Consider the following 10,050-nt stretch of genomic DNA (forward strand, 5'->3'; position numbering starts at 1 on the left):
TTGGAGAAATTTGTATAACCCTAATATTTTGATACATTCACTGGCCATTCTGAAATAAGGCAATCTTGTTTTAAAAGCCTTTAAGCTAAGTTCACTGTTAGTTGAAATAGGTTTTGTTAACAAGTATTTACATTTCCACCGCTCATTATCTGCTGTTTTGTGTAGCTGTTTCCTCCCACCTGTGTCTGAGAAATCCTAAACCAATGCTAATGGCAACCTTTAAAACTGATAACCAGTTTGACTGAGAAACTTTTACAATGTAGGGGATACTTAGGGGTACAATTTGGAAAAAAGTAAAAGATACTTTTTGTTCTCCTATATGTGTGCCTGCTCTCAACATTTTTTTGCTGTACTTATATTTGATGATAATCATGCAAGGGTGATGAAAAATCAATGTGACACTGTTCCCAAATTAGACAGTATTTGGGGATACCAAATTAGGAACCCATTCTATAATGCTTCTTTTTGTAAACCTGAAGTAAATTTCTGTCCTACGAATCATTGGTTCGCATGAAATCTAATGAACAAACCTTTATGGAGTTATTTTTTTTCAGAGTTTTTACAAGTGCTGATTTAGTACTTTTCAGTCATATAACATTCATATTACCCTAGTATCTTTCTGATGTGGTGCATTTTTGAATAGCCATGTGCCTTCTAAATATGATATAGTTAACTGCTCTAAATTTTGAGTGATTATCTGCAGTTTTCTGAATGAGTAGGTACAGAATTGTTTGCTTAGACTAGTTAATAAGGCTTCAATATATCTCCATTAGCTTGCTACAGGAACTGGTGTAGACATTCAGGTAATCCTTGACTTCACAAGTGCAATTGGGATTGATTTATGGTCATGAATGTCAATCTTGTAGGTGGAGGCATCCAGGACTGTACCCAATTTTACATTTTTGTGATCATTAAGTACATCACTGTCAGTATAAAAATCGTTAATGTGAACAGTGTAGATCAAGTGGACCTATTCCTCTAAACGTTTTTTGCAGGAAATATTAGCAAACTGTGATCACGATTGTGATCATATATGTCTTATGAAAAGAGTCATGTGACTTAAGCGCTGAATATGGCATATTTTTGATGGGCAGACATGCTTAATAGGCTGTAAAGAACCCATTCTAGGACCCGTTCGTATTTTCAATCTTAAATCAAGGACTACACCACAGTATGAAATCCAAAAGAGAACTCTATCACATTAGGGGAAGAGAAGTGTTTACATCTTCTTGGGCACAAGCAGCTTCACTTAGTACAACTATGGACAGATTTCATAATACAACTGTAGTAGGCTACACTTCACAACTAAGCCTGAATATTAATCTTTTATTTGCCCTAATGATGGACCAAACTCCTGAATATTAAAATGTATTTATTCATGTAATATGAATTATCTTACTGCATCGTTTTATTTCATTAAATTTGTACATCTGGCTGGACTCCCAACCAATTGTCAAAATAGTTAACTATAGATTTATCTGCTAAAATGGCAATTGTCTAATAACCTCCACTGTCATTTTGATCCTTAGAACAGATCATTTTCATCATTTTTTTGTAAGACCCACGAATCATGGAAAAGTGCCAGTGCTTGGCAAAGATGAGCTGAGGCTAACATTGATCTTCATTAGGCTTGGCTTTTCACAACTTCCACTCAATCAGAAGGCAATAAAATCATTTGTAGGACTGTTCAGATTACAGGTGATTTGATCGAGGTAAAAAAAACCACAGTAGGCCAAATTCACTCACCAGCATTTGGGATATTGGAATGCTTGAGTTTAAAGAAGTGCAAGAAATACAAAGAAGCAGAAGGATTAACTCTCAGGATAAACTATTCCATAACTGCTGAATAGTTTTGGAAAAGCAGTCTTAAATACCAGAACACAAAGTTCAGTAAAATCAGGGTTCAACTAAGCAAATTTGCAATATCTATCTGTTTGGTAAGGCAACAATAGTTTGCAAGCAAAATTACTAGTTACATATTTCCCAATAAAACTATTGGTCCGTAACAGGATGTTGCTCTGGAGGTTGATAAACCATCACAATCATCCTACATAGTATGCGGGTTTTGCATCAGGTGCATGAGGTAGTACCAGCTTCAATTACAACTTGAAAACATACTTCAAGTCCCAAACTAATATTTCAGATTAACTCTCAATTCTGAAATCTACAGTGATCTGTCCCACAACTCAAGAGGGGTGGAAGAGGGAAGCTAAATTGTTCCTCAAAAGTCAAGAAAAGACCAAACCTAAGACAGTATTCCTAGTAATAAGCTGCCAGAGTGATTAGAGAAGGAAAATTATCGGTTGTATCAGGAGGAGAGTCTGGTCTTTATTTTTCTTCAATAGATAGTTTATTTTTTTACAATAGTATGCAAGCCAAGTCCTAGCAACAGCCATATCGATTAAAGTCATTCACACCATTTGATTCATATATCAATCCATATACCACTATTCTAAAGGAGAGCAAAATATTTATTAATAGTTTTAAAATTCTGTACATAAAGCAATAGATTGGAAGGAGTTGGATGAAACTCAGCGAATTCCTTGATGGATATGCTGGTTTTAGTACTGCTCTCTTTCTCCTTCTTACGTGCTGGATCCAACTCAAAGCAGCGCCAAAGCCTCAGTGTTTCATCTGCTGCTGCTGAAGCAACTGTGGTTCCATCTGGGCTCATAGTTAAGCTTAGCACCCTAGCAGTGTGACCTAAGGAAAGATATTTTACAATGACTGTAAATGATAGTTGGTAATCTATTTAAGTTGGCATAGGCATTTTTCTTTGTGGAATAGTGCACCATAACCTGTAGATTAAACTAATCCAACCCAGGAAAAGCAATCATTTTGGTCACTGGCACATTTGTATTTAGGAGCAAAACAAAAATCTCACACCTTTACAAAAGCTGCTACAGCGAGCACAACCAAATTTAAAACACATCAATTTACCAGGCAACAAAATAGTAGCCCTTAGCATGCAGTCTATCCCTGAGGGAAGTTTGTTGGGCTCAAAAGACAATTTTGTAAGTATGTTTAAGATTTGTGCTGATGTCAGTGTCCTGTAATTGTATAAAAAACTTTAAAAGTGAGACAGGAATGCCATTGGGCGTCAAGAGGGATTATTGGTACACATTGATGTTCATGGGCTCCTTAGTACATTCATTGATGTAATTGCAGTTTTTTTCACAATGGGTCTTACCTTTCAACTCAGTAACCTTTGACATAGATGGGTATTTCCACACTACCAGCTGGTTTTGGAGCAAACCGTGACCAGACACAAGTTCTTTATAGTTTGTAGACCATAGTACTGCACAGACCTATTAACACCAGAAAAAATGTCCAATAAGTAAAATATTGACTGGATATACCTTATGTGGAAAAAATGCAGCATGTTAAAGTATTGAATAATCATTACCTTTCTTTGAAATGTATTAAGCAAACCTACCTGAGACTGTGCATCTACTGTGTTGAGGCAACTCCCAGAGCACACATTCCAGATCCTTATGTGCGATCACTTGTTCCACCTCCTGTAGCCAGCACATTGGATTGCCATGGACTCCAAGCCACAGCCTAAGGGAAAATGTAGTTGTCACCATTCTCTGTGATTAGAAATACTGTGTTTGCAAACTATAGATAGTCTTCATTTTTGCAGAGGCAACTGGGCCATTAAGCAAAGAGATTGCTAAGTGAAATTGCAATTATGCTTATGGTCTTATTTCAGTTTTCCTTTGTTTTATAGACCTGTGAAATTGTAAAGTTACTTTTTCATTACAGTCATAACTACAAATGGTTGATAAATGAGACAATTGCTAAACAAGAACTACCTATAATTTAAAGAGATTTTTAAAATGGATCATTTTTAATTTGTCTTGGTTACTTTACAAGCTATTGTCACGCTTATGCGGACAGAACTTAAAAGTGGCTACCATTCTGGACTTTAAAAATCACCATCTACAATCAAGATTTGTTTACTGCATTACAAATTCCAGTTTCCAAGAGAACCTAAATTGCCATGGTTTGAATTCAGACCACTGTAAGCTGTAGAACTTGGTTAAAGAGCTACCCAAATGACCATTAATTGAGCTTTATACCATATAATTTTGTACCAAGATGTTGTCTACTCTCTAAATACAGATATGTACTCACCTTAACAGCTCCCTGATGTTGTGTAAAAGTTTGCACAGGACGTGGTGACCAGCTGTCCCCTTGAGCAACAGACCATATGTTTACAAGATTGTCATTGCCTCCACTGGCCAAGTAACGCCCATCAGGTGCCCATTTTAGTCCACATACTTCTTGTGTATGGCCAGCAAGTGTTGCCACATGGTGTTCTGCCACACGGACATCGTGATGATGTATGTGACCAGTCCGTGATCCGCTGTTAGGGAAAATTAGCATATTCTCCTATATCAAATGTATCAGAAGACCAATGTAATATTTTCTCTGACTATGAAAAATTATAAGCCATGTGGCCTCTTCCCCATCAGTGACCATGAGATATTGCTTAGAAATTATTACCTGGACAGGATGTAGTTATTCCAACTTAAAGAACTCACACGGGATGAATGACTGACCATATTCCGTAGACGCTTTTCTGCTGGATGTCCCATAACTAAATCAATATAAACAGAGTCCAAATACCCAATCTTATTCATTTTATTGTCTGATGGAATACAGCCCCAATGAGAAAATGCACAAGGCTGTCCCACTTATTATGAACCTATTTTATCTCAGATATGTAGGAATGAGAAATCAATCAAATCATGGCCCTAACGACTATCAAAGGAAGCAGCTTATAGTTTTCCAATCCAAAGTGTAACAAGCCCATATTGGTTTAAAAATCAAATATCTCTCAGAGGTTTCCCTCCAAAAGAGAACTTAACTTGCTTTGATATTAAAAGATTTTTTAAATTCTCTGTCCCATTATCAGACTATTGGGTCATTAAATACAGCCTCAGTTACCTCACCTGGACCTCGGCATTACTTGTGCCAATTGCAAGGTAATTTCCTTCTCTGATCCATGAAACAGAAGAGATGTAGTCATCAGGATTTTCCATTTGCATGAGCTGGATTATTTCTCTGGAATCATAATTCCATAGATATACTGATTTATCCAGAGCCACGGCCAAAAAGTTGAGGGAGCTCCAATCAACTAAGTTCAGATCTAAATGAGAACAATACACAGTTTGGAAACGCAAAGCCAAGTCAAGTCAAGATGCAATCTTTTCCTACCTCTCCATGGTAGCCATATCCAATACAATATGGGGCATAAGGAAGCTGTAATATGGCAGAGGAGATAGGTATCCTCTGCACTTTGGAACAAAGTCTCACTAAAATTGAACTCCAAATCCATAGTTACTTACAGTAATCATTTCGAATGTCTGGGGCATCTAGAATCCGCTCCGACACAGAGGCTATGTATCTGTTTACCTTCCTTGTGGAGCCTGGTGTGCTCTTCTGGCTATAGAGCACTTTGAGATTGTTCTGGTATCCTGGAAAAGAGGTAACATAATTATCAGCATAAATCAAGAAAAAACTCAAATGTTCCTATAATTCCAAGCTAACCAGTTAATGAAAATTTTGGGAAATGGGACACTCAATTTAGAGGGTACTAGCTGGATTTCTTTCAATAGAGACATCAACCTTAACATATCCAAAAGTAATACGTTAGAGAAGAATGTAAGAGAGTTCATTTTCTAGGGCAGTGAAGGATTGCATTATGAGAATGTTAAGTTTTGTTCTTCTTTTAAAACAAGCTGAACATAAACTAATTCAAATTAGCATCGCTGCTGTTATTCAGAAAATTAAAAAGGGCATTTTTTTTCCAGTTTGGTTCCAAATAGCAACTTGAAACAAATAAATAAAAACAAGTTTGTAAAAAAGTCTCTTGCTTGGCTTGATTAATTCCCATTAAAACAAAACAGCAGAACAATCAATTTGAATGAACTGGATTATGGACCACTGCTGCAATACCAATTTGAAAACCAGCTATTACTGATAGGAGCTTTTATCCACAAGGGATGCATCTGGAAATCCACCATGCACTTCACTTTTCAATTTACTCTTGTGTTGAATAAGCCCAATGCAGACTTACCTTCAGGGGCATTCTGAGGTTTCCCACTTAGTCTCAGGATTTTTGCCTCTTCTACATCAAAACCATTAAGATTCATTGCCCAGGCTTTCTGATGCTCCTTGAGGGGGGGAAAACCACTAAGAAATCAATAATAATGTACTTGATCACAGAATTCAGTAACTACAAATGTGTGTGACCATCACTGTACCAGACATTTAATCTCTTTACCTTCTTGGTGGGTGTCTCCTCAGAGGATTCCTCTTTGGTTAAGAGAAAATTGGCCACATCCATTTGCATAGCACTACGATTAGGGATGTATCGATCACCTCCAGTTTTGTTTGGAGTATTTTGTGATTTGGAACCAGACTTGCCTGCAAAACAGAGGTTTCATTAATCTGTATCCCCTCAGATAATTCCTAGCCTGAAAGCAAGATTCCTTTATTGCTTTCTCACAGTGTCATTAAGATAAACATCTTAATGTTTATCTCCAGCACTGGAAAACAAATTGGACAATAGAAGAGAACAAAGAGTTAGAACTTCATGTCTGATTTCATCATAGTGATCTACATACTAGTTATAACACATATCTTACCTGGTGTTTTGGAAGGAGTCTTGCTGGTACTATGAGGCCTGTTAGCTGGTTTCATAGGCGAAGGAGCTATGGCATCTGAGGCAGCTCCAGTGCTGGGACCAGCGGCATCCTTGGCCTTACGCTGCCATCGTGCAGGAGGCACATTTGGTATTGGGGCATCAAGTTTCAATAGCCCGTGCAAATCACTCTCAAACAGAAACTGTGCCATAGGGACGCAGTGCTGTGAAATCAGAGCCAGGGAAGAAAAGGTAAGTTGATCTCAGATAAGGAGAGTAAGAGCAGAACATCAGATAAATGGATTCAACCACATCCAGGGATAGCTTATAGGTTACAAACCTTATTCCAGAATAACAAACCAGATAAGATTCAGGTGACTAATGTGGCCCTTACAAACACAAGTGGCAAGAAAAGGCCACCCGCCTTTTCTTTAATATTTCGCTTCCCCCCCCCCAAAAAAAAAATCTGGGCGAAAATAGCTCAACAGGATGGAGCTGTCTTTCTACAACTGTTTAATTTCTGGAGTTTTAACCAGGAAACGTATGGCAGTAAGACGAAATAGTCTTATATTATTTTTCTCTTACTGCGATAGGTTTGCCGATTAAAGCAGCACGCTTTCTTCCTTATACAATTTCCGGGTCTGTTTCTGGCACTGGGGTGGGGGGGTGGGGGGGTGGGGAACAACTCGTGCACGGCGGCAGAATACATTGCAAGAGATATTGGGCAGAAAAGCTAAAGGATGGGAAGAAATCGAGAACCAGAAGAAAAACAAAAATGCTTTTAGGATCCTAAAAAAATCCGGGTCGGCGGAACCTCTTACTTACCACTGCTCTGACTCCAACTCTTCCGGCTCCTTCCGCCATTCAGAATTTAAACTTCCCACTTTGATCAACTATTGGCCCATTTCGAACTTAACGTCCGCCTGATGACTTACGGCTTGCCCGCCTTCCTTTACTTTCATTGGCTCTTGAATGTAAGTGGGCGTGGCTTTGCTACCCAAAGTTTCCCTGGATGGTTAGTTGTCTGGGATGGTTCCTTTATGATTTACATTGTCGTAACGGGAGGAAGTGGCGTGCCGAAGGTGTTGCCGATGTTCTGAACGGGATGGGGAGGGGAGGGGAAGCGTCTCCATGGCGCTTCACGCTATAATTAAACTATTCAACGTTCTCAAATCTAAAGCAAACGGCTTTGGCTCGATGCTTAGCGAAAGGCAGGTCAAACGGAAGCCGCAAGTTACATTAGGATAGCTTTTTATTGATTGCTAAGTTTACATTGGTGTAACTGCAAAGCTTTCTGCTTAAGCATTCTAGTTGTAGAAATCGGAAAAAAGATTATATGACCAGAAAAGAGTGTTCGTAAAGTTAATGGCAAGATTTATGGAAACAGACTCGTTTTTATGAGACTCGTTACACAAGACAATACTGCACATCCTCTCAGATAAGCCTCACTATGGATAGTGGAGCTCACCTGCGCTCAGGTTGTGGGTCTCCAGCCTTAATTGGGTTGCAATAAATACTTTTTTTTCAGTTTTCCAAGGAATGGAGCAATGTCCTAAAATGGAGACCTATAATAGATTTTTAATTCAGAAAGTCAATTTGTTCAACTGGTGGGTTTGTTGTTGCTGCTGTTTTGGTGACCAATAGCATCAGCATCTGCACCCTCTATTTACAGGAAAACTCTAAATAGGTAGTATCTACAGGAAAGAAGCTGTTTAGCAAATACAGTTTGACCTCAGCTATTTGAAAAATGGTTCTGACAAAAAGTCCTCTGAGGCGGATGCCCTGCAGTCCTTCAGATGTTGCTGAATTATTTCCAGGGTGCTTTTGCTAGCAGGGTTGATAGAGAAGCTGAAAGTTGTAGTTCACCAACTATAGATGAACAAGGCTTATTACTTGCTATATGTTACTTTTTAAAGCCTTATTCTTACAAAAATGCTCCATCTTTTGCCTTTTGTGCTTTGATTAGTTCATTTGATACTTCTCTTAATCTTGGATGCATTTTTCAAAATTCATTTTCAAAGATTTCAATATAATCTGGGAGTTCTGGACTCATGACTGCTGTTCAAAGAGCAGGTGGCAGTCTTGACTAGGAGATCCAGAGGTGAGTTGCTGCCGATTCGGCCTGGATTGGCCGAACTGGTAGTGGCAGTGGGATGCTGCCCACCCACATGAATCAGTAGTAAGGAAGGAAATTGGCAACCCACCTCTGCGGACACCCTTTGTGCAAATGCAGGTTTTGTGCCAGTTATGCCCTTTCCTGGACCAACGATCCCTTCCCATAACCACCCTCCCGTGCCCTAGTCACCTCCCTCCCATCTTGACAATTGAAACACCCATGAAAAATATCCAGAAGCTTCAGTTGGTTCAAAATGCGATGGTGTGCATGGTTTGGTGCAGGCCTAGATGTGCATATGTGTCCTCATCTATGGGAGCTGCATTGGCTGCTGATTTGCTTTGGGGTCCAATTCAAGATACTTGTCACTTCAAAGGCCTACATGGCTTGGGACCAGGTTATGAAGGGCCATCTTTTCCCAATCAAATCTACTTGATCTACCAGAGCATGAGGGCAGGGAATGCTATGGGTCCCCTCTCCTAAGGAAGTACATCTAGTGGGACCAAGAAGGGCCTTTTCCATGGTTGCCCTCTCCTTGTGGAACATCATCCCCACAGAGATGATTGGTTCTCTCTTTGACACTCTTTAATAAGACATGGCTTTGCCAATGGGCCTGGAACCCCAGAGGGATAGAGCCCATGAAATGGCTTATTTGATTGTTTTTGCCAGGAAATGAGGGGTTATTGCTTTTTGAATGCCTTTGATTGGTTTTACGTTGGTTTTTTTACCTGTATATTCTTAATAAATACATTTCTGCAACAACTCCACTGGAGAAATTTAAGTTTATTTGTTATTATATTAGATATAATTGCCATTGTTCTAACAGAATATATCTTTACACAAGGAAAATGGGAATACTTACAATATGCAGTCTCAGATCCCAGTTTCTTTTCTTTCCTTGCTTCAACCTCTCCAAGCGATGAGAGAGTACATTTATATTCAATATAACATCTTCAACTTGGCATTGGAATTGGCATCTCCAAATCTCTACCTGATATATTATAAAAGTGATATATACAGTGACACCTTCAAATAGCTGCCATTTGTATTTTTCCCTGTCAGAACAGTTTTGCTTTCTTCAATATATGGCAGGTGGCTGTGTTCATTCCATTGACTACAACACTGATTCAGCTGTCTATTTGCTTCATTCAAAAACACCCTTTGGTTTGGTCCTTTCTGTGAACTTTCTACTTATATAAGTAGAACTTATGTAAGGACCTCTGAGGCTTTATGTTAGTTTGACCCAAAGCACTTCTGAGGAGCCCAGGAATCTCTGCCATTAATT

The 10,050-nt window shown here is 38.9% G+C and overlaps 1 protein-coding gene across 1 annotated transcript; it reads right to left on the reverse strand.

Annotated features, from left to right (window-relative positions):
- Positions 1-1,175: 1,175 nt before the first annotated feature.
- Positions 1,176-7,591, reverse strand: CDC20 (cell division cycle 20). Its single transcript, XM_032219079.1, is given in 14 exon segments — positions 1,176-2,554; positions 2,557-2,703; positions 3,191-3,308; positions 3,437-3,501; positions 3,504-3,561; positions 4,138-4,369; positions 4,510-4,585; positions 4,588-4,603; positions 4,959-5,155; positions 5,355-5,483; positions 6,086-6,182; positions 6,293-6,435; positions 6,657-6,876; positions 7,478-7,591. Coding segments are annotated over 14 exon segments (1,560 nt in total). The 5' UTR covers positions 7,517-7,591; the 3' UTR covers positions 1,176-2,531.
- Positions 7,592-10,050: the final 2,459 nt, after the last annotated feature.

The sequence above is a fragment of the Thamnophis elegans genome, chromosome 5, assembly GCF_009769535.1.
Source record: "Thamnophis elegans isolate rThaEle1 chromosome 5, rThaEle1.pri, whole genome shotgun sequence".
Lineage (NCBI taxonomy): Eukaryota > Metazoa > Chordata > Lepidosauria > Squamata > Colubridae > Thamnophis > Thamnophis elegans.